Below are 25,812 nucleotides of genomic sequence, written 5' to 3'. Positions count from 1 at the left end.
AGTACAATTCTGTTCAGAGAGGATGTTACATTTTTTAAAGAAATTCAGCATAAAACATGTGCGAACAGTGTTATATCACCCGAGAGACAATGGGCTAGTTGAGAGAGCGAATAGATTTGTTAAGAGCGGAATACAATTGGCATTGGCATCTGGGTTGGAGTGGTCGAAGGTACTCAAGGAGTTAGTATGGAACTACTGTACCATGCCTCACTCAACTACAAAGGTCTCACCATTTGTATCCCTGAAGGGTAGACAACCTGGGACAAAATTGTGTCCAGGTTGGTTAGAAATGGCAGGGAGTGTAGAAATAGATCGACAAGAGATAATGAGACTCATCAAAGAAGCACAAAATGTGTACAAAACGAGATTTGATGATGTCAATAAGACTATAGATGCCAAGTTGGAAAGGGATTATTATGTATTGATAAAGAATCCAAGGTTGGGTTCCAAATGTGTGGAGAGCAAATTTTTAGGTCCAAGAAAGATTTCGACTGTTAGAGGGAATGTTGTGATTCTAGAAGGTGGAGAATGTTGATCTAAGTCTAGGTTAGTTAAGACCTCTGCCAACATGGTTGATGATAGCATGACAATGGACAAGAATGTTTCAACAAGTGATGCTAAAGTGAGAGTTGATGTTAGCCAAAATTTGGAGAGTACAAAGGATGAGAATGTTGAAACTGCGGGTGTATTTGTAAATGCACGTATGTGTGTTGGGAGAGCCAGGAAAAGACCAACATGGTTAAGAGATTACTCTGTGGAATAGATGCCCCTTTTTCTGTAAATGTAAAGGGAGGAGATGTGTTAAGATTAGGACATACACTAAATACGGTCACAAACCTACGTGTTTAATATGAGATGTTTATCTGTGTGCAATTGTGTGGTGGCCATTTCATAGTTTATGTATTCACTGTTATTCCAACTCTTGTTCTGTTCAATGTTAGAGTGTATTTCCTTTATTTAACTAGACAGCCAATCGGCACTGTGAGGTCAGCAGCTTCAGGAATGGAATTTTATCTTTGGAGGGTGGTTCCAGAATGGGTAGAGTTCAGTTGGAGGTTGACTTCTTGTACGGGACCTAACACTCACCCATAACAATCTTGTATTTAGCAAATGTATGTTTTCCAACTGATTTCACTGATTCAGTGCATTGCTATGTTTGTATTGTAAATAATTATGCATATGTTTTCTATAGGTGCTGGGACATAAATACCGATGCAAGCATTTGGTGGATCATCAGAGGTCCTGTAATAATCTCTATTTTTGTAAGTGGCACTACTTTATTGTAAATATATTGATTGGCAATCATCCCTCCTTATGCTATGTTTCTTTGTTTAGTTGCTGTTATTGTACAATAATGCATGGCAGTGTGCAATGTGTGTATAAAAGCCCGTACATGATTTACTTGTTACAGTACAGCAGTGACATCCCAACTCACATGACAATTGCATAACTACTGTAACTGCAATAACTCATGATAGTTCGGTTATGACCTCACAATGCCTGATGCTATTCAGAACAGAATACAAGCTATCACTGGAGAACTTAATTCAAGGTTCTGCCCCCTTTGGCTCTCGAGATGCTTTGTACTACAACTCCCATCAGCTTTATCCAGCATTGCCAATGGGAAGGGATCATGGGTATCGCAGACCTCTGCCTCAATTAAAGCCATAGCTAGCTTTTCAGGTTAATTTCTTGTAAAACAACGTTCTGTGACACTTCACAGACATAAACTGATAAGGAACTGTTTATAGAAGTATGTTTATTTTGTGCAATGATGGAGTTTATTAGAGGAGAGCAAGAATCTATCAGCATGCTATGACTTCTTTTAAACCACAAAAAAGCTACTAATGAATTATTTTAAATTTTTTAAGTATATTTTTGGAACACATTATACGTTGCTTATTGATGACATTAAATTTGAGAATATGCCACATTGATTATATGTATCAAGAGCTGGACGATCTTTTTCTTTGTCACCTTGGAGTTCTGTGGAGTTCTGTGTCCTTATGAAGGAAGTGTGTCTTTGGCCATGTTCCTTTGTTTAATAGCCGGTAAGACAGCTCAGCATGTTGCGCACTCGCTCGCTGCGATCTGCGATATGCAGGTCGCAGGTTTGAATCCCGGCAACGTCAAATCAGCCTTTCATCCTTCCAAGGTTGATAAAAGAGAACTAACTGTGGGTGATAATTGCATGTAAATATTTTCTATGTACAGCGCTTTGGCAAAAGTGCTATATAAATAACTAATCATTGTCATTGTTTGGTCACATAACTCCAACTTACAATATCCTTCTAATGTATTTTAAAAAAGGTAGCAGGCGCTCCTCTCCAGAAAGAACATGGCATGATAACCTGTTCTGAGATGAGAGTTTGCAGCACACGCTTTTTGCTCACTGTACCTTTCACAGATAGGAAATCCCATTTGCATATCAGCTTTTGTCCTGCCCACATGGGCAGTCCAGCACCGAAATGCTATGGCAATTCCTCTCTGAACAAGAGTACCAAAAGCAACCCCATACACGTGTTTCAGCCTTGTTGGGCCTCATTAGTGAGGTGAAGCTGTGTCTCTCTGAGCACAGTGAGCAGGGAGTCCACGTCTGGTTGCCCCCAGGTAACTCAGGGTGACCAACCCCAAGTTCCTTGCAAATATTTTAAAAAAAGGTAGCAGGCACTCCTCTCCAGAAAAAAACATGGCATGATAACCTGTTCTGAGATGAGAATTTGCAGCACACACTTTTTGCTCACTGTACCTTTCACAGATGGGAAATATCCATTTGCATATCAGTCTTTGTCCCGCCCACATGGGCAGTCCAGCACCGAAATGCTATGGCAATTCCTCTCTGAACAAGAGTACCAAAAGCAACCCCATACACGTGTTTCAGTCTTGTTGGGCCTCATCAGTGAGATGAAGCTTTGTCTCTCTGAGCACAGTGAGCAGGGAGTCCACGTCTGGTTGCCTCCAGGTAACTCAGGGTGACCAACCCCAAGTTCCTTGCAAATATTTTGAAAAAGGTAGCAGGCGCTCCTCTCCAGAAAGAACATGGTATGATAACCTGTTCTGAGATGAGAGTTTGCAGCACACGCTTTTTGCTCACTGTACCTTTCACAGATGGGAAATCCCATTTGCATATCAGCTTTTGTCCTGCCCACATGGGCAGTCCAGCACCGAAAAATGCTATGGCAATTCCTCTCTGAACAAGAGTACCAAAAGCAACCCCATACACGTGTTTCAGCCTTGTTGGGCCTCATCAGTGAGGTGAAGCTGTGTCTCTCTGAGCACAGTGAGCAGGGAGTCCACGTCTGCTTGCCCCCAGGTAACTCAGGGTGACCAACCCCAAGTTCCTTGCAAATATTTTAAAAAAAGGTAGCAGGCACTCCTTTCCAGAAAAAAACATGGCATGATAACCTGTTCTGAGATGAGAATTTGCAGCACACACTTTTTGCTCACTGTACCTTTCACAGATGGGAAATATCCATTTGCATATCAGTCTTTGTCCCGCCCACATGGGCAGTCCAGCACCGAAATGCTATGGCAATTCCTCTCTGAACTAGAGTACCAAAAGCAACCCCATACACGTATTTCAGTCTTGTTGGGCCTCATCAGTGAGATGAAGCTTTGTCTCTCTGAGCACAGTGAGCAGGGAGTCCACGTCTGGTTGCCTCCAGGTAACTCAGGGTGACCAACCCCAAGTTCCTTGCAAATATTTTGAAAAAGGTAGCAGGCGCTCCTCTCCAGAAAGAACATGGTATGATAACCTGTTCTGAGATGAGAGTTTGCAGCACACGCTTTTTGCTCACTGTACCTTTCACAGATGGGAAATATCCATTTGCATATCAGTCTTTGTCCCGCCCACATGGGCAGTCCAGCACCGAAATGCTATGGCAATTCCTCTCTGAACAAGAGTACCAAAAGCAACCCCATACACGTGTTTCAGTATGTTAGGGTGTACTTTATCCCGTATATATGCACATTTGTCACTTTTTTTTATAGAAATCAAAACTTTCAGCCTTTACATTTGTGAGCAATACCATGATTGTATTCCCTACTGTTCCAAATACTTTTCGCTCACACAATAGATAATTATCATCCAAAAATGCCTGCAGACGAAGAAAACAACAAACATAAAAAAAATATATATACCTACATCACAAAGCAGTGAGAACAGTGTTTACTACTTATGATAATAAGCCAATAGGTTGTGTTGCGCAGACTCCTGTCTCAATAGTGAAAGTAGAATGCGGAAGCTATTGTGCACTACAATGACATCACAGCGCTGTACAACCAAAGCCATGGAAACCTGGTGTGATGCCACACGAACAGAAAATGGTTTTAACTGCATCTACAGGGCTTGCAGAAGAGGTATGTTAGCCATCTTCTCCTCTAGTTTAGACTGGCCTATCAGCTGAAAAGCTCCTCACGTCATTTTTATTTGGGGACATTTTATTTTAGTTTACAAAATATACAAAAGCCAAACACATCAAACCAAAACTAGACAAGAGAACTATATACAACATCATCTGTACATTCAATAAAGTCCCCCTAGCATGCCCCCTCTCACCCTAGGTTCACAAAAAGCACGTCATAAATCTAGTACAACAAAAGAAACTTCCCCCATATCTTCTCAAACAATACAAGTTTCCTTTCACTTTTAAACAACACTCTCTCCATCTCTGCCAAATTATGTATTTCCCCATAATCGTACCTCTGAACACCCATTTTTTTCTGGCATATAGTGAGGCCATCCAATATCTCATCACTTACCAGCACCAAGCTTTTTTTTTAATTCAATTTTATTGGTTTTTCATGGCAACAAAGAGCTCATACAAAGAATAACATTGGGGCACATTCCCGTGCCAACTTCCGTTATAGAACCATAATTCTCTGCTGTATATATGTTCCAGCACCGCAGTTCTCTTGGTAAAATCTGTGTCCCCAGCCAGGGTTGCTTACAAGTCGATCTTACCCTTCTTGTTAATCTGTCTTTATTCTCCTAGTCCCCTCCAGCTTCCGACGTCGGGGTGTTACGTTTTCTGAATTTTCTCCTGCCCTTTGTCTCCTTCTTTGTGGACCAGGGGCCCGTCGGCTCTCTCCTGGTTTCGTCTAGTTCTCGGGTCTCCACCTCATTTCCCCCTTACGGGGCGTCCTCCTTGAGCACTTGCAACACTTGCGAGGCTTCTTTACCACTAATCACTCTGTAGTCTACCCCAGCTCGTTCAAAGGATAGGGCGAAAGGGAAGGACCACCTGTATCTTATATCTTGGCTTGTAAGCTACTGAGTGAGTGGACGACATTCTCTTCTGCGGGTGAGTGTGAGGGATGATAGGTCCTGGTAGATCTTAATTGTATCGCCTTCAAAGATAAAGCTCCCCAGCCTTTTCACCTTCTCCAGTACTTCCATTTTCTCTCTGTAGCGGAGGAACCGCAGTACGATGGACCTTGGGCCTCCTCCTGTTCCCCCTCCACCTCGGTGCGCTCTTTCCAGCTGGACCTCCTTGCCGCCTTCTAGTGTAAAGAGTTGGTTTCTCAGACCCTGGACCTTCCTCCCCACATCCGCCGCCGTCTCCCCTCTCTCCTGTGTCACACCCATGATGCGCAGGTTGTTTCGGCGCTCTCTGTTTTCTAGATCGTCCATCTTCAGGGTTATGTCCTCCTCTCTCATTTCTAGGTCTGTTAGCCTTGCCTCCTATTTCATGTCCAGCAGGTCTGTCTGGAGGTGATTATTTTCCATCCCTTCCATTTTCTCCTCCAAGGTGTCCACCCTTCCCTTGAGATCTACTATTGAAGCTTGAATGTCTGTTCGAATCGCCTTAATCTCGTGGAGGATGTCCTTGAGATCATCTTTAGTAAGTGCCGCGGGTGGGGGGTCACTGCCGGAGGGCTTGGTGTCTCCAGGGACCTCACTCGTGGCTGTGCGGGGCCGGCGAAAGCGCTGGAGGGATGAGATCGCCCCAGACACTGGGGATTGCTCCAGGGTCTGAGTCTTCCGGAGCACCTCAGGGCGGTGCTGCCAACAGGGTTTCCCTTACGAAGGTCTCAGTGTCAGGGTCTGTGGTCCCGAGCCCTTTCCGTTGCCGAATTGCTGTGGTCTTGAGCGGTATGCTCCGTGTTGGCTTGTGGCTCTGTAGGAGGCGCCGTGCTCCAAGCCAGGGCCTGCTTATCTGAGTGGGGCTTCCGAGGTGTGGGCCTGAGGTGGGTCATCCGTTTTCAGATGGCTCCGGCCTCCCTATACCTCTCCCCGGCTGGGCGAGGTGCCGGTGTGCGACTAGGGGGAGGTGGCAGGGGTGGGGCTGCTCCTCAATGCTGGACCCACTCAATTTTTTCTTCCCCCCACACTCTCCTCACCTCCACCTGTTCACTGTCACTGTGTTGGGCCCCGCTGGGTGGCCCTAGGTGTTTCAGTGGCACCCACGGGGCCGATGCTTAAACTTGGGCGTTGTCTTCCGCGGGGGCGGCAGTGCGTGGGCCCCAGAGTGAGTCTCCGTGCTCTGGATGTGGACCGGGGGGGGTCTGGTCCCCAGCAGAGAGGGAATCTCCTCAGAGTGCTGGAGGGCGCTCCTCTTCACTGCCCCGTCCAAAGTGCTGATAAGGGGCGGGAGCCCGGGCTGCGTCCTTGTCGGCCCGCGGCTCCCGCTCGGCTCTCTATGTTGGTGGGGGCTGCGTGTGTGCAATCCTCACTCCGTGCCTCCTAAGGTGCAGCGCCTCCCCCAACACGCATCTGCCAAGCCTGCGTCTTCAACCGGGGGGGGGCGCACAGCTCCACGGGCCTCTCCACAGCGCCACGGGGACAGCAGCCTCCAGTGTCTCAGGATCACACCGGTCCCCACGGCTGGCGTGCGCTCGATGTTCTTCCTCTGGGGTCACGGCCCGGCGCTGCAGCGGGTCCCTGCCGCGGGTCCCCAGGCACTCTCTCCGGGTGAGGCTGGCTAGACAGTGGGAAGGTCTTCTATGGCTAGGCCCTGTACTCCAGGCCGGGGACTGGAAAAGTCCACTAGGCCCTGCGGTGCTGTCAGGAGCGCGAAGCTTTCACGTCCTGCATGCTCCGCGCCCCCTGGTGGTCTCCCAAGCACCAAGCTTTTCAAATCAAAATCGATTTTCTCTGCCAGAACTTTCTCACATATCGTACCAAATTCCAATCAAAATCCTCTCACTCTCCTACAGTCCCACAACATATGCTCAAGGGAGCCAATCTCATGCACACATGCCCAACAATCTGAATTGTCCAATATACCTCTCTTCCACATCCGCTCCGGGGTCCAGAAAATCTGATTCAGAATCTTAATCTGACGAGATCTTTCCATGAGCCCCAAAGAACAAAGGCGAACATTCCCACATATGCTTGACCAGAGCTCATCCGGAATATCACTTCCAATCCTCCGACTCCATTCTTCCCTCAAAGAATCCTTGCCTTTGTACTCTGCCACAATCAATCCGTAAACTGGGATGGCTAAACCACCTTCTCTCAATTTTAGTTTCATGGTGAACAAGTCTACATTCAGCCTCACCCGCACATTAACCTACCAATAACTCTTCTGCGTTTCCGATAATATGTGATCTTGAAATCAGAGATATTAAAGTGTTTCTGCAGTTCTCTGGCTGTCTTCCATTTTCCATTTGTAAAAAAATCTGCAATCCAGATTACACCACCAAAAAACCATTCAGGCCAAAATATTACTTTACCCTCCAGTCTAATGTTCGGATTTATCCAAACTGATGCCCCTGGAACCCCAAACGCATCAATTCTCAGAAATTCATTCAACTTTTCCAGGAACTCCTGAATCCTGCACTTAAGGGATCTTTCACACAGCCAGACCTCAAAACAGAAGTTAAAATCGCCCTAGGCGAGAGAGGTCCATTATTACTAGTTTCAGCAATCACCCACTCATCCGGTTCAGGTTCTAGGAAAGCAGCCAAGAAATGGGAAATGAACACCAAATGATAAGCTCTAAAATTGGGCACCCCTAACCCGCCCTTTGCCAAAGGTAATTGCAATTTACAACGTTTTAACCTGGGCGGTTTTTGGTCCCAGAGGAAGTCTATCTAATTCGTTCCAATATTTCGTGTCAATATTTAGCAGAATCCTGCTCAGGACATAATTTATCTTAGGTGTTGAGACCATCTTGAGAGCATTGACCTTCCCGCAGAGGGAGTGATGTAATAAACTCCATTGTTCCAAATCTTGCCTAAAATCAGGACAAACCATCTTCAAGTTCTCCTGTACATGATAAGTAATCCTAGGTGTAATCCATACCCCCAAGTACAACAACTTTTCGGCACACCAATTGAATCCCAAATTCGATATAAACTGCTTATCACAATATGGCACTAGGGGCAGTACTTCCGACTTAGCCCAATTTATTTTGTAACCTGAACACAGATGAAAAAATGACAACATGTACATAAGTAAAGGTAAATACTTTTTAAGATTCCTGAGAACCATTAAAACGTCCGGAGCCTACAATGATTCCTTATGGGAATTCAGGACAAACATACATGCCCTTAGCATTTAAGGGGAAGTCATCGGTCACAGATCAGCTGAAATCCCAACCCATATCTTTTACGGACTGCAAAAGCAAAATATGCAGAATAAACAATTGTGGATTCATTTTCTCCATTTCAGTGTTTTACGTGTCGACGGGTAACTCGAGTTTCACTCTTGTTATCTAAGATGTCACTCAAACCCCCTCAATGAAAAAAAATCCTGCCCTTGATAGGAATCCATATACAATACTATACATGCTTTTCCGGGTCCCACACTTAAAATATCAGAAAATGAAAGTTCTTTCTTTTGTCCATAAGGTGTCAATGCCTTTTGTCTTACTGTTTTACTGGAAACTGCACAATTTTAAGATTGCATACTGACTATTTTTGCCAATATTTTTCAGCAACCCCAACTCAGATAACAGTGAGGAGAGTGATGGAATTTACCCAGCCCTAAGGCAGAGTCAGTCCTGGTAACAAGCGGTAACACCAGTTAGGGTTAGATTACCTAGAACAGGATTCCAATGTTCCAGGTGCAGAGGGGAGCGGGGAGGTTGCACAGAACCTTGTTAGAAATTTTGTTGCAAAATGTGTACTTCTTGTTTTGCTATAGATTACTGTACAGTAAGCCAGGCACTCCTTTGGGGTGCTCTGGCGAAGCCCTCACGGTTCCGGCAATTGTGTTGATGGCATTTTAAAGCTTGGGAGTGTTTGAGATGAGAGCAGGCACTCCACCAACTCATCAGGTCTGGTGATCAGAACAAGGAACGTGTCTCCTCCAGGTACTACATCTCCCAGGACCTATGGGATCTAGGGATGTGAAGTAGCATAGAACACCTGAGGTCAGGAGAAATCTTTGCTGAAAGCTGATTCCTAGGTTCTCTGGGTCAGCAAATAGGGAATTCAGTAGTGTGGTTACAAGGATGTTGTCTGCACAAGTTTCCTCCAAGTACTACATCTCCCCAGACCTATGGGATCTAGGGATGTGAAGTAGCATAGAACACCTGAGGTCAGGAGAAATCTTTGCTGAAAGCTGATTCCTAGGTTCTCTGGGTCAGCAAATAGGGAATTCAGTAGTGTGGTTACAAGGATGTTGTCTGCACAAGTTTGCAACAACTTTCAGCTATGGTGGCCTAATGTTAGATGCAGTTTCTGAATGCTAAGCTCTTACTCAAAAGGAGATAGCTCAAGGAAACTTACTAAGTTTCTCCTCAAGTGACTCCTATCCTTTGAGAGGTATTAAAGTCCCACCCTAAGGGGTCTTCGGCAATCTGATGATCCATGAGGATGTATTCCCAAATCCACCAGACACAATACTCTTTGCATAGGCCCTTAGCAGAGTTTCCAGAGCTCAGGCAAATGGTAGAGAGGCACCAGTGTTCAGGAGTACAGTTATCATAGTTCTATATGAAAATCCCGCCATTGAAGGCTGCTCCTTCAAAGGACTGCCCTTATTTGGCTGTCCCGCAGCGACCTCCAAAGGGCAGGATTTTCTTTCCAGCAGGACGTTTCACCCACAAACCCTCCTTTGCACCTCTCACCCACCAAACCCTGCCTGATGCATACATGACCTTTCCTGCCCTTTTCTCCCCACGCTTCACGCTCCCCACTTGCCTGAACACAGTCCTCAAACCCCTGATCACCGTCGCTGCCTCCACCTTCCATACCCTTAACTGATTCCCCACGGTTGCCAGTGAGTTCCCTCTTACACTCTGCTTCCTCTTCTGGTGCATCATTTAGGCAGTGTTTCCTGGATGTTCCCCTTAGAATGTGGCCCTCGCAACATGGTATAAAGGCTAAATACTTTTACCAGTAGATCAGATAGTTAATACTTTCTCTATCTCCTCATTCTTATGGAGCCTCAAGGGATGGACAGATCCCATGGCTTGTCTACAAGGCACACCTCTTTCTCTTTCTCATAAGGGTCCTTGTTCTGCTTCTCTCTCTGTCAGGCTGAGAGGTCCTGTATCCGCGGAAGCTGCTGAACCCCCGACAATCCCCCTGAGATGTATTTCCCAGAACTAGTTTTCAATACAGCTCTGTAAACTACACCCCAAAGGGAAAGGGGGAATGGGACAACAAAACAACACCAGGCAGACTGCGTCAAGGCTAATCAGTGCTGAACCTGGTTCTTCTCTTGAAATTTCTTAGAGAAGCGGATAAGAAGCTGAAAATCTCTCTTACTTGCGATACTAGAAATTCCCAGCAACTTCTTACATTAGGCAAAACTGGAAGTTTTAGTTCTTTGTTTGTCTTTTTTCCAACATGCACTGGTAGTTCAATTAGATTGTCTTTAAAATGTTCTTTCTTGTAATATCAAAACTTTTCAAACTATTTATAATTATCTTGAGTCTTTGAATCCTTGAAGAAAGAGGAAAAAACGTGCTAACTGCACACGCAGGTTATTTCCATTAATCGTTGAACTTCACATAGAAATCTTCCTGGTTGAAGAACACGCGCAAACGGATGAAGACGCGCGATCCAAGTAATCCACACGCGCAAAAATCCACACGCGCAACAATTCACACGCGCAATGGTCCACACGCGCAATAATATTCTCCTGCGAGACACGCGAAATAAGAACACCCGCGCTATTGAGTTCAAAAGCAACGAAGTGATTGTCACGCGCAAAATTACTCGCGATGGAAAAAACACACGCGCACTCACAAGGCACGCGACGAACAGATTCTCGCGCTTAAAATCACACGCGCTTTGTATTTCATACGCGCTTTGTACACACGCGATAAAAATCACACGCGCTTTATATTTCACACGCGAATTGTATTTCACACGCGCTTTGTATACTCGCGCTAAAAATCACACGCGCATTGTATTTCACACGCGCTTTATACTTCACACGCGCTTTGTATACTCGCGCTAAAAATCACACGCGCATTGTATTTCACACGCGCTTTATATTTCACACGCGCTTTGTATTTCACACGCGCTTTGAAAAATGGCACGAGACCAACCTCTGCTCGCGCTCGGAATACAAACGCTAGAAAGCACGCGCTCACTGGAATACGCACGTTACAGTCAAAATCTCGCGCTAAGGAACACCGCACTGGAAACACAAGCGCACACCGATAGTTCAATTGTTTTAGTTGAAACACTACTTTTAACGAATTTTCAAGGAGACTGTATTTAAGATGAACAGATTTACAGTAGAAATAAAGTCACTTATCTCCTTAGCGAATTCACAAAGATTTCCTGCTTTTCCTATCTTCCAAAACGAATTCCTGCCAGCTGAAGACTTCTCCTGAACCCCCAAGAAAGTAGCCGCTCAACTGCTGAGATCTGAAGGATAAAATCCACCAGGCCTAGTACTAAAGCAGGAGCAGCCACTGAACACGTCCTCTCAGATGGGGTTTTGATGATGAAAGGCACAGAGTGACAGTTTAGAATGTTCATTGTTGTTCAGCATTGTCTTCTAGCCAATCAGAGCTGTCACTGTGAGGCTCCATCTTGCCTTGGGTCAGAACCAGGATTCTGAATCATCTAGTTAAGGCCTAACCAACTATAATGGAAAACTTCCCACCCACACAAAGCTAATCTGAAAAGGATAAATAATGAAAAGGAAACTTGAATAAGAGAAGGAAACCTGACAGTACCCCCCTCCTAATGCCCAGTCTCTGGGCCTATCTTGTGTGGGTATTTAGCGTGAAACTTAGCAACTAAACGGGGGGCATGTACATCAACTGAATCTTCCCAAGATCGTTCCTCCGGTCCATATCCCTCCCAATCAATCAAATACTGCAATCTTCCCCTCACTTTCCTAGAATCCAAAATTTGTTTAACCACAAATTCCTCAGATGAATCCTCCAAAATCACAGGGGAAGGTGGTGTTCTGAATCTAGCTCCTGAACAAACTGGTTTTAAAAGACTAACATGAAAGGTAGGATGTACCTTCAACTGCTTGGGTAATTTCAATCGTACTGCCACAGGGTTGATGATTTTCTCTACCTCAAAAGGGCCTACAAATCTTGGACTGAACTTATTCTTCCCCTTAATTTTCAGGTATCGGGTAGAAAGCCAAACTAAGTCTCCCACCTTATATTCAGGACCAGTTTTTCTTCTCAAATCGGCATATCTCTTATATTTCAACTTATTTTCTCCCAGAACCTTTTTTGCTCTATCCAAGTTATTTTTCATTATCAACAAGCGATCTTCCACTCTAGGATTCCCTGAATCCTCCTCCAACACCTCAAAACTCAGAAAGCGAGGATGAAACCCACGACCCAACAAGAAAGGGGACATAGAAGTAGCATCTTTTCCACAATTATTGTAAGAGAATTCTGCCAACCACACCAAATCCACCCATTCCTCTCTAGCTTGTAAATAACACCTTAAAAACTTCTCCAATTCTTGATTTACTCTCTCCACTTGTCCATTACTTTCCGGATGATACCCAGAAGTCAAACTAACTTCCACTCCAAGTTTCTTACAGAAGGCCCTCCAGAATTTTGAAATAAATTGAGATCCCCTGTCAGAGATAACTTGACTTGGGAGTCCATGTAGTCGAACTACACCTTGCAAAAAACTATGAGCCAGTTTTTCCGCGGTAACCTCTCCCTCTATTGGTAAAAAATGTGCTTCTTTAGTAAGAAGATCGACCACAACAAGAATGGTAGTACAACCCTTATCTTGAGGGAGATCTACTATGAAATCCATAGAAATTGTGTGCCAAGGACGAGGAGGAACAGGTAACGGCTCCAATAAACCATGCGGCTTCCCAACTTGACTTTTCGCTTGTGCACAGACTACACAAGTTTTAACAAAATTCAATGTGTCTTGGCGAATTTTTTCCCACCAAATATTTCTTCGAACCAGTTCCAGAGTTTTTCTGAACCCAGGATGTCCTGCTAAAATGGATTCATGACAATTTCTCAAAACCTTTTCTCTCAACTCATCAGTAGGTACATAAAGCTTATTATCAAAAAAAGGAAGATTGTCTTTCAACTTTCTAGCTGGATCCAGTCTCACCCACTCCTCCATCTTCTGCAAGGACATATTTTGACGAACTTCATTCAAAAAATCCATTTCTTTAATGGCTCCAGCTAACAAAAAACGTTCTGGAGCAATTATAGGTTCTGGTTCTATAATCTCTTTGTCTTCACTTCCAGGAAATTGGCGAGATAACGCATCAGCTTTTTTGTTCTGACTTCCAGGTTTAAAAGTCACAATGAAATCATAATCTGCAAAGAACAAAGACCAACGAAGTTGTCGTGGAGACAAAGTTCTTGCAGATTTTAAAAACAATAAATTTCTGTGATCAGTAAGGACCGTTACTGTATGTCTTGCTCCTTTAAGAAAATGTCTCCATTCTTCAAAAGCGGACTTTATTGCTAACAGTTCCCGATCAGCAATTGTGTAGTTCACTTCAGCAGCAGAAAACTTTCTAGAAAAGAATGCAACTGGATGTATTTGACCAGTAGTTTCATTCCTTTGAGAAAGCACCGCCCCCAACGCTAAATTTGAAGCATCCGCCTCCACAAAAAAAGGTTTAGAAAGATCTGGATGAATTAGAATTGGACTAGAAGTAAATCTTTGTTTTAACTCTTGAAAAGCCTTTTCTGCTTCAAGGTCCCAGTCAAATTTCACTCCTTTTTTCAAAAGTCTCGTTATAGGAGCAACCAGTCGAGAAAAACCTTCTATAAATCTCCTATAAAAATTGGCAAACCCTAAGAAACTTTGTATTTCCTTAACCTTAGTAGGAGGGGGCCATTCAAGAACGGCTTGCACCTTTTTAGGATTCATTTCTAAACCCTTAGGTGAAATTATAAAACCTAAAAACTCCACAGAATCGGTATGGAATTGACTTTTTTCCAATTTGGCAAACAAATGATTTTCTCGCAATTTTTGTAACACCAAGCGCACATGTTTCTGATGTTGATCTAGGTCAGAAGAGAAAATCAAAATATCATCGATATAAACGACAACAAAAATATCCAAGAATTCTCTAAAAACCTCATCAATGAAAAATTGGAAAGCCGCTGGAGCATTACATAGACCGAATGGCATAACTTGATATTCAAACAGCCCAAATCTGGTCTTAAACGCTGTCTTCCATTCGTCCCCTTCCTGCACACGTACAAGATGGTAAGCTCCTCTCAGATCTAATTTAGAGAAAATATTTGCTCCTTGTATTTGATTAAGCATTTCTGAGATGAGAGGAAGAGGATACCGGTTCTTAATAGTGACTTTATTAACTGCTCGATAATCTATGCAAGTTCTAAGCGAGCCATCCGGTTTTGGTACAAAAAATAAAGGAGAGGCCGCAGGTGACTTAGAATGACGAATAAATCCTTTGGCCAAATTTTCCGACAAATATTCTTTTAAATAATCATTCTCTTTCTCAGTAAGAGCATATACCCTACTGCTAGGCAAAATTGTTCCTGGCTCCAGTTCAATTTTACAATCAAAGGATCTATGGGGTGGTAATTCTCCTGCCACTTTCTCATCAAATACGTCCCAGAAATCTTTGTAACACTGGGGAAGTTGACCCACTACAGCTCCCACATCATGACATCCAATTCCAGTCTCAGCCAGAAAACTAGATACAGAATTACTTTGTTTTACCTCTTCCTCTAAGAGACTTCCTGAAAAGCAATTCTCTTTACAAAAATCGGATTGCATGTCAATTGTCCTAGCACTCCAATCAATTAGGGGATTATGAAGAGTAAGCCAAGGCATGCCTAAGATAATCTTCAACAAAGGGGCATCAATTAACTCAAATGAAATTATCTCTCTGTGACCTCCTGATAACTCCAAAGTTAAAGAACCAGTTCTATGAGTAATAGGACCAGAAGATAAACATGTACCATCAACAGCCCTAGCCTGCTCTACAACCTCCTTCAGAATAATTGGAATTCCCAACGATTTGGCCAGACCCCAATCCATGAAATTCCCAGTCGCACCAGAGTCAATCATTACAGGACCATTTCCCTTACACTCCAAATCAAAAAATAAGGATACATTTATGGTTATATGAGGAACCGCTGTCTGCACCGTATTGGCGATCTGTTGTACCTTGACTGCTGAGGAAGAAGTCTTCTTGGGAGTGTAAGGACAGTTTCCTAAAAAATGCCCACCTCTTCCACAGTATAAACACAAATTATTATCTCTCCTCCTAGTCTTTTCCTCCACTGTTAACGGGCCTCTGATTCTTGGAGATGAATTATTCCCTTTGGGTCTACTCTCTATTTTGGGTCTATCTACTCTAAGTATAGACTTTACATCACTCTGACCATGACGTCTCTCTGCCTTCCTTTCACTCAAACGGAAATCCAATTGAATAACCAAATCAATCAGACCTTCACAAGTAGGAGGGCGTTCAACTACTCCAGACAAGGCATCCTTTAACTCATCTCTAAGGCCCCGATAAAACAACGAGGCTTGTTTAGCCTCGGGCCACTTGCTTTCTAACACAAGGGACTTAAATTGTGTTATATAAGCAATCAAGTCTCTATTACCTTGTTTTAATTCTAAAAGTTCACCATCCACTTCCAGAGATAGCTGTCTTCTATCAAACATTTTTCGGAATATCTCTAAAAAGTTGGTATAATTTTCTAAAACCGCACTCTTTTGACTCACCAACAACCCAGCCCAAGCAGATGCTTCCCCAGAAAGATATGACAACATAAATGTTATCTTAGAAGCATCCGATGGAAATAATTCTGGTCTACTCATAAAATGTAATTCACATTGTGTTAAAAACACCCTAAATCTCTTGGAATCCCCATGATAACGTTCTGGGGACGCCAAAGGCACTGGCATAATTATACTCCTTACCCCTTCTGCCACTGTAGGCGCCCGTTGTATGTGTGGTAACTGATCTTCTCTTTCTAACTCTGGTGGAGAACCTGCGCCCCCTGAAACCTCATCCTCTCTCCTTTCTCCCCTCTGTTGAATTTGTGTAACTTTAACACTTAAGTCATCCACCTTTTGACTAAGTAAAGCATTCTCATCCCGAGAAATTTTCAACTCCTCCCGTAACTCCCTAATCAAAGATCCTAACATCTCCATGGATTCGTCGGGGTTCATGACAGCTCGGGCGGACTAAATTATTGGCCTTTCATTCTGTCAGGCTGAGAGGTCCTGTATCCGCGGAAGCTGCTGAACCCCCGACAATCCCCCTGAGATGTATTTCCCAGAACTAGTTTTCAATACAGCTCTGTAAACTACACCCCAAAGGGAAAGGGGGAATGGGACAACAAAACAACACCAGGCAGACTGCGTCAAGGCTAATCAGTGCTGAACCTGGTTCTTCTCTTGAAATTTCTTAGAGAAGCGGATAAGAAGCTGAAAATCTCTCTTACTTGCGATACTAGAAATTCCCAGCAACTTCTTACATTAGGCAAAACTGGAAGTTTTAGTTCTTTGTTTGTCTTTTTTCCAACATGCATTGGTAGTTCAATTAGATTGTCTTTAAAATGTTCTTTCTTGTAATATCAAAACTTTTCAAACTATTTATAATTATCTTGAGTCTTTGAATCCTTGAAGAAAGAGGAAAAAACGTGCTAACTGCACACGCAGGTTATTTCCATTAATCGTTGAACTTCACATAGAAATCTTCCTGGTTGAAGAACACGCGCAAACGGATGAAGACGCGCGATCCAAGTAATCCACACGCGCAAAAATCCACACGTGCAACAATTCACACGCGCAATGGTCCACACGCGCAATAATATTCTCCTGCGAGACACGCGAAATAAGAACACCCGCGCTATTGAGTTCAAAAGCAACGAAGTGATTGTCACGCGCAAAATTACTCGCGATGGAAAAAACACACGCGCACTCACAAGGCACGCGACGAACAGATTCTCGCGCTTAAAATCACACGCGCTTTGTATTTCATACGCGCTTTGTACACACGCGATAAAAATCACACGCGCTTTATATTTCACACGCGAATTGTATTTCACACGCGCTTTGTATACTCGCGCTAAAAATCACACGCGCATTGTATTTCACACGCGCTTTATACTTCACACGCGCTTTGTATACTCGCGCTAAAAATCACACGCGCATTGTATTTCACACGCGCTTTATATTTCACACGCGCTTTGTATTTCACACGCGCTTTGAAAAATGGCACGAGACCAACCTCTGCTCGCGCTCGGAATACAAACGCTAGAAAGCACGCGCTCACTGGAATACGCACGTTACAGTCAAAATCTCGCGCTAAGGAACACCGCACTGGAAACACAAGCGCACACCGATAGTTCAATTGTTTTAGTTGAAACACTACTTTTAACGAATTTTCAAGGAGACTGTATTTAAGATGAACAGATTTACAGTAGAAATAAAGTCACTTATCTCCTTAGCGAATTCACAAAGATTTCCTGCTTTTCCTATCTTCCAAAACGAATTCCTGCCAGCTGAAGACTTCTCCTGAACCCCCAAGAAAGTAGCCGCTCAACTGCTGAGATCTGAAGGATAAAATCCACCAGGCCTAATACTAAAGCAGGAGCAGCCACTGAACACGTCCTCTCAGATGGGGTTTTGATGATGAAAGGCACAGAGTGACAGTTTAGAATGTTCATTGTTGTTCAGCATTGTCTTCTAGCCAATCAGAGCTGTCACTGTGAGGCTCCATCTTGCCTTGGGTCAGAACCAGGATTCTGAATCATCTAGTTAAGGCCTAACCAACTATAATGGAAAACTTCCCACCCACACAAAGCTAATCTGAAAAGGATAAATAATGAAAAGGAAACTTGAATAAGAGAAGGAAACCTGACACTCTCCTACATATGCTGTCCTGAGGAAGGTAGGTAGTTAGTGAAAGGGTGTGTGTGTGTGTCAGTGTGTGTGTCAGTGTGTGTGTCAGTGTGTGTGTGTGTGTGTGTGTGTGTGTGTTTGTGTGTGTGTGTGTGTGTGTGTGTGTGTCAGCATGTGTGTGTCAATCAGGCACACATTGATAATAAGTTGCCTGGCTTATAGCAAATCCACACAGTAAAGTTTCAATAGGTCTGGTGTGTCTCAGTGGTGGCTGGGGAATTACTTCATTCAAGGAGCATGAACATTTCCTATGAATATGCAGTGCAGACCAAGCGTAGCAAAGAAGACTGAACCAATCAAGGGATTTTCAGGAGAGTTCTTCGCCCAAGAACATTTTTGGGTCAAAAAGATGCCTTTTACCGCACACTTTCTGTGTAAAATTGGACACAAAACACTTTGCAATCATTTTTTGTAGTGCAACCCATGAAAAAAATCCCAAACGTGCCAATTAACCAAAAGTGCAAAGGAGAACTTGCCAATGCTTATTCATTAATCATGTTCCCACTATATATGCAAGTGATCTGCCAGTGTAAAAAAACATTTTCATGCTTGCTGTACATATGCATATCCATACTGACTGTACAAATATATGCTATATATGTATTCCGACATAAGAACATGCTCATGGTTGCTTTGCCCATTATGCCAGTAATGATACTATAAGAAAACATGTCCATGTTGGCTCTGCTAAATATGCTAATATTCCTACATAAAAAACATACTCCTGTTGGTGTTGCCCATAATGTCAGTACAACATGTCATGGCGCTGTAAGCAAACATGTCCAAATTAGTTGCACCAATGTAGGCCAGTATGGCCATGCCAAACACCCATGATGGCTTTGCCCATAATACTAGTAAAACGTATAATGCCACTGTAAGAAAACATTTCCATGCTGACTGCACCAATGTAGGACATTGTGGTCACTTAAGACCACTCATTATGTTGGATTTACCCTTGATCCCAGTATATTTCTGTACACACTGTAAGAAAACATTCCAGTGCTGCCTACAACAACATACTCCACCCCATATAAGAACATTCATCATGTTGGCTTTCCCATTATTCAAGTTAAAATGCTATGTCCACTGTAACAAAACATGTCCATGATGCATGTAGCCATCTCCCATCCCGCACCACCATGTAAGAACTCAGGTTGGCTTTGCCCATAATGCCAGCAGAAACGTACATCCAATATAAGAAAACCTATCCATGCTACCATCCCTCCCACCCACAATCAGAGGCCCGCTGACCAGCCTACATGCATGTATGCACACACATTCATATACACACCCACACAACATACTACAACAGCTATCTCATTCACACGTGCACCAATACAACATACACTGCTCTCTCATTCACATGCATAACAAAAAAGATAAACCCTCATATGCACACATATATACATACATATACACACACGTACATAAATACACAATACATGCAGATTTGTTCACTTCTATCTGATGCCTAGCTTTCACTATCCCGTTATCATTGATTATTCTACTTTCTCATTATGACTGTACAATATTTTTCTGATTTGGTGAAAGCGCTATAAAAAATAACAATAAATACAAAATAAATACAAATTGATATTTGTCTGGCCTGCAGCCCCAGACTTTAAATGCTACCTCACTATCTGCCTATATGGCCTCCTGGTTCCCATGCACCACAACAACAGGAACCAGGAACCAGGGAACGTTTCCTGGTTCTATACATGTTTGGAACTAGATCACTATGAAATCACTATGAAATCACTGCCCCTGGCCTCTGAATGTGAGAGGAGGCACACGAGTACCCACTATGCACATTTGGTTCTGCAGTTCCCCAGCCTGCATCCATAATTGGCTATGCAAGGTTGAAGAAGCAAAATGCCCCATGCCTTTCTTTCCAAACCGTGATTCCCTGAACAGTATAGCAAGCCCAAGCCCATGAGCACGTCCTCAGCTGTTTGCTGCAGTTGATGGAGCACTCAGTGTTTTCTATCTGCTGGCTTTGCTGCTCCATAATAGGTGGCTGGATGGCTCCATGGATCCATTATGGACGAGATAACCCTATGTGTTCTTCCTAATACAGCCTAGTACTATCTCTCTGACGAAGACTTCTGAGATGACCAGACTTGTGCACACAACAAAATGGGCTAGAAATCCAATTGTTACAGTTTATATTTTAAAATGTACACTAAAGTACCAAATACTAATTCGGATTTCTAAACTTTTTCATCACACATCTAAATATCTCTCGAGTCAAAATGCTGTCCCTGTGTGCTGTTCAAATGGCTTAACCTCAAACATGAGTAGGTTGCTGATAAGACCGGCGGGGGGGTCTGCACTTCCACTCTCTATATGGTAGAGGGGAGGCACAGAGACCCCTGCCAAGATTCTCTATTATGGTAACGAGCAATCAAGGCCCAGCTTCTCAGGAGGCGATGCGAGCTGGTTCTTAAGTACAGTGCAGTCCCCGAGCACCCACGAAGGAATGTCCACACACTGTATCGGTTAAAACACAGTCTTTATATAATTAATATTTAAGGTCATATACACAATCACGATAACTCACTTTGTACTCCGAAAATCAACAATGGCAAATATGTACAATTCTAAAGTGGTACCACTAACGTTATTAGATCTTAGTCAAGTGCATACGGTCAGAATGACACACAGATCCAAAAGAGGAAACCAGCAGTAGAGAAAGGAAGGAAAGCAAGATGGTTGAATACTTGGCAGAATACTGGCCCCTACCACTAGACACAGTTCTGTGTGGAGATGCCCCCACCTGGGCAACCTGTAGGTGAAAGATACAAGCCCAGTCCATATATTGTTCACCCTTAGACTTCGCAATAGTTCTGCAACCCCAAAGTACCTTGGTGTTGTAGCGTTCCGCGTCAGGGAAATCGACAACCCTTCTTGAGTGTCCTCCCTTTCAGGCAGGAGTCACGGGTCGCCGAACGTCCGACGGAGAACAGGTCGAGCTACGACGGTGAAGTGGCCGCGTCGTTCCTAGCGGTGCTCGTTGACAGCGAAGAGTAAACGTCCTGCAAGGAAGAGGCGTGCGGGGCACCTCGGTGTCGATAGTTCTGGACCGCAAAAAGTTGAAGAGCTGTGACCCAGCAAGCGCGTCGAGTCATCTGCGTCTCTGTGGTCTTTGGGTGACAGGAAACCCACCGGTGGATGCTCCTCGGCGCGTCGACAGTCAGGCCTTCTCCAGCAGGATACAGCGGCGACGATGCGGACGAGAGCGTCCTTGGATCAATGAAGTTTCTTATGCAATGGGAGCACGGCGGCTCCAGTCGGCGACGGCGGTCGCGACAGTGACGGACAACAGTCCAGGCGCTTCTCCTTGGAGTTCTGCATCAGTCCCCGTATCGGGTCGGCAGCCTGCCGATGGTCTGTCTACCGGAGAGCTTAGGCAAAGATCAGCTGTGCACGATGGTCCCTCCTAGCTCAGGAAGAGGGCGCCTTACCAGGTCCTCTCTGGGTCAGTTCTTGAAGCACAGCAGCTTTCAGATTGCGAAGGAGAGCAACAGCAATTCTTCTCATCCAGCAGGGCTCAAGGTTAAGCTTCACTCCAGTTACTCGTCGTAGTGGACTTCAGCTTCTGAACATGATTCCTAGCAGTGAGAGGTCCCCAGATATACTGTTGATCTCCCATTCATTCTGCTGGGTCATACTCAAGCATCCAATCACGACTACGGGAATCCATGCAGGCAGGCAGCCAATCAGGCACACAAGGTATTCAGGCCATTCACTTCTCTCCAGACACTCACAACAAGTTATGTGTATTGGGACAAGTACCGAGCCATTCAACACTCCAAGCTGCATTCATACCGGTTTCGGGCAGGGCTGTCTCAACCATTGTGTCAAACACCAGATACTAGACAGTCACAACATAGAATGTATATTCGTCACACACTCCATTGACTCAGGTCCCACCCACAGGCGTACCCACAATATATGGTCATTGAGAAGGCTCCAGCCATTCTGGTCGGCACTTCCCCACACTACCATATACGGAACTTCCACCCAACAGCCAGTCAGGGGGAAGAGACAGAGGCAGGGCTTCCCGGGACTTCGGGAAGATCAGGGTAACAGGTGATGGAAGGCAAGAGGCCAGGGGGGCCATTTTGCCTCCATCAGGAATCTACCGATTCCAATGACAGGGCCTGGGCATCCCAAAATGGAGGACGCTCAGGGCACCAGTCATTTCAGCACGGAGCTGCCACCAGCTCGTACCCTGCTCTGTGGGTCACACACAGGTGCCCAAAAACATACACTAGGGGCACAGGGTTGTACGCCTACCCATGGGTGCCATAAGGGTATCCCATGGGTCTGTTCACCACCAAAAGAGAGAGCTGCACCGCCAGGAGTCCCACATGAACTCCTGCACAGAAAACACGACAGAACACACGATAAAAAGCATAAAGGACAAGGATACAGAGGCCCTGTCCCTCCGATGCATTTCCAGCATCGCAGTCGCACAGTCGCCCCCCCCCCCCCAGACTGAGGTGGAGGGTGCCTAATCTCCCACGGAATAGGCACCCTCATCCAGACGGTCAACATACCTTCTGGAAAGGCCATCTGCATTATCGTGACTCTTCCCTGGTCTGTGCTCAATGGTAAAGTCTAGTCCTTGCAGACTAATGGACCACCTGAGCAGTTTCGGGTTTTCACCCTTCATCTGCATAAGCCACCACAGGGGCTTATGATCGCTTTGGACCTTGAACGTGGACCCGGTAAGGTAGGGTCTAAAATGCCTAAGGCTCCAAACAATACTTAAACATTCCTTTTCAACAGTAGCCCACCTAAGTTCCCTACCCTTAAATTGTCTACTGATGAATATGATCGGTTGTTCTCTTCCTTTGTCATCTAACTGGGACAAGACAGCTCCAATTCCGGTGTCGCAGGCGTCAGTTTGAACGATAAAGGGCTTGCTGTAATCAGGCGCACACAGCACGGGTGCCCGACATAGACTTCCTTTCAAGCCATCAAAGGCCCTCTGACAGTCTTCAGTCCAATTAACCTTCCTAGGTTGCTTGGGCGAAGTCAACGCTGTCAGGGATGCAGCTAGGTTCCATAGTCTGCCATGAAATTGTGATAATACCCAGTGAGGCCCAGAAAGGCTCTCACCTGGGTTTGAGTAGTGGGAGACTCCCAGTCCTGTACATCCTGTACTTTACTGGGGAGAGGTTGGATTTGACCCCCTCCTACGTCATGACCAAGATAGGTGACTTTCCCCTGAGCTATCTGGCACTTGGTGGCCTTGATAGTGAAGTCAGCCCTTTTTAACGCCTGCAACACTTTATCCAGATGAGTCAAATGCTCTTCCCAGGTGAGCTGTAGATGGCAATGTCGTCGAAGCAAGCCACACAAAAGGCTTACAGCCCACTGAGCGCATGGTTGACTAATCTCTGGAAAGTAGCAGGGGCGTTCTTCAGTCCGAAAGGCATGACCCTAAACTGGTAGAGTCCCTCTGGTGTTGAGAACGCCATCTTTTCCTTGGCATGGTCCGTCAGAGCTATTTGCCAATAGCCTGAGTTAAGGTCGAAGGTGCTCACAAATTTGGCAGCACCTATGGTGTCCACGAGCTCATCAGCCCGGGGCAAATGGTGCGCATCAGTTTTGGTGACGGCATTGACTCCTCGGTAGTCCACACAGAACCTCCAATCCTTGGTACCTGGCTGGGAACTTGCCTTGGGGACAAGGACCACGGGACTGGACCAGGGACTGGTTGAGGGTTCAATAACACCCAGATCCAACATCTTGGCGAGCTCAGCCTGGATGTGGTTCTTGACGGTATCTGACATACGGTAGCACCTGCTTTTGACAGGCACACTGTCACCAGTGTCAATCTCGTGCCTACACCACGGTGTAAGGCCTGGTGTCAGTGAAAACAGAGAGGCGTACTGCCGGAGCAAAGCCCGGCAGGCCTTCTGCTGCTCTGCCATCAGATCGGGAGAGAGATGCACTCCCTCCACGTAGCCATCCTGAGGGTTGCTATGCAGCAAATCAGGAAGGGGCTCACTCTCATCCTCTTCTTGCCCTGAAGCTAGCAAGAGGCATGAGACTTTGGCCCGCCTGTGGAAAGGCTTGAGCCTGTTAACATGGAATATCTGAGGGGCTACCCCAAAGGCTCCCATGTCAACCAGATAATTGACCTCGCCCATCTTGGAGATTATCCTGAAGGGTCCAGTCCATTTATCCACCAAAGCCTGAGGCTTGGTAGGCTCCATCACGAGGACCTCCTGTCCCGGAGTCCAATCCACTTGTGATGCTTTAAGCTCATGCGAGTACTTATTCAATTCCTGGCTGGCCTTAAGATTCGCTGTTGCCTGACCCATCATCTGTGTCATCCTTCGTCAGAGGCCTAATACATAGTCCCCCACTTGCTTGGCGGGACCTGTAGGGGTGGCCTCCCAAACTTCTCGGATCAAGGCGAGGGGCCCCCTCACAGGATGTCCAAAAAGTAACTCAAAGGGGCTGAAACCAACACCCTCTTGAGGTACCTCTCTGTAAGCAAACAGCAGGCATGGCAGGAGAAGATCCCACTTCTTCCTGAGGGGCTCTTCCAAAGCGCCTAACATGTCCTTGAGAGTTTTGTTAAATCTCTCAACCAAACCGTTGGTCTGGTGGTGGTAAGAGGTGGAGAATTTGTAAGTTACCCACATTCTTTCCACATATTTTTCATGTAACTCGACATGAAGTTGAATCCTCTATCAGAGACAACCTCCTTAGGGAATCCAACACGGGTGAAAATGCCCAGGAGAGCCCTGGCGACCACCTTGGACGTAACCGTCCGAAGGGGTATAGCCTCAGGGTACCTGATGGCATGATCTACCAAAACTAGGATGAACCGATGTCCACCCGACATGGGCGGGTCAAGGGGACCGACGATGTCGATGCCAACCCTCTCAAATGGTGTGCCCAACACTGGCAACGGTTGCAGTGGGGCGATGACTCTGCCTCCAGTCTTGCCAGACAGCTGACAAGTTGGGGAGGTCCTGCAGTGGGACTCCACTTCCACTCCCATCCGTGGGCAGCAGAAATGGGCAGAGAGCCTCTGCTTAGTCTTCTTGGTACCAAGATGACCAGCCAAGAGCACCTCATGCGCCAACTGCAGCAGGAAGGGCCGGAAGGGCCGGAAAACCTGGGGTACCACCAACCTCTTGAGGGCGCCAGGTTCAGGCTTAGTAGACTCACTAACAAGGAGTTCACCCTCCCAATAAATCCGAAATGTCCTAGGCACTTCTCCCTGTGCCTGGGACAGGGCCTGTGTCCTCAGACCCTCGAGAGAGAGTGGCACTCTCTCTGTCCCTTACAGAAGTCCGCCCGGGAGGGTCCCCCTTCAGCCAACAAGCATTGAAGGTCGGGATGATCCTCCGGGTTAAGAGCCTCTCCCACAGGAAAGTCTTCTGGCTCATCTCCCACAGGAGTTGAGACGGGATTTACCACTGGACCCAGCCCGTCCAGAGCATGGATCCCAATGGGTGCTGTCGGAACAGCGGGAGGAGTAGGGACTCCCTCCACAGAGGTGGCCTTCTTACTCCTCCGTTTCTT

At 45.4% G+C, this 25,812-nt stretch overlaps 1 protein-coding gene across 1 annotated transcript in view; it reads left to right on the top strand.

The window, feature by feature from the left end:
* Nucleotides 1–25,812, top strand: part of SCTR (secretin receptor) — a 590,525-nt gene that overhangs the window by 488,243 nt on the left and 76,470 nt on the right. Inside the window, exon 9 of the mRNA XM_069616610.1 lies at nucleotides 1,193–1,262. Within this exon, the coding sequence (XP_069472711.1) occupies nucleotides 1,193–1,262 (70 nt within the window). The remainder of the gene's footprint in view (nucleotides 1–1,192; nucleotides 1,263–25,812) is intronic.

Source organism: Ambystoma mexicanum, chromosome 9, assembly GCF_040938575.1.
Source record: "Ambystoma mexicanum isolate Mex_15411 chromosome 9, UKY_AmexF1_1, whole genome shotgun sequence".
NCBI lineage: Eukaryota > Metazoa > Chordata > Amphibia > Caudata > Ambystomatidae > Ambystoma > Ambystoma mexicanum.
This window is presented reverse-complemented; position numbering and strand designations above follow the sequence as displayed.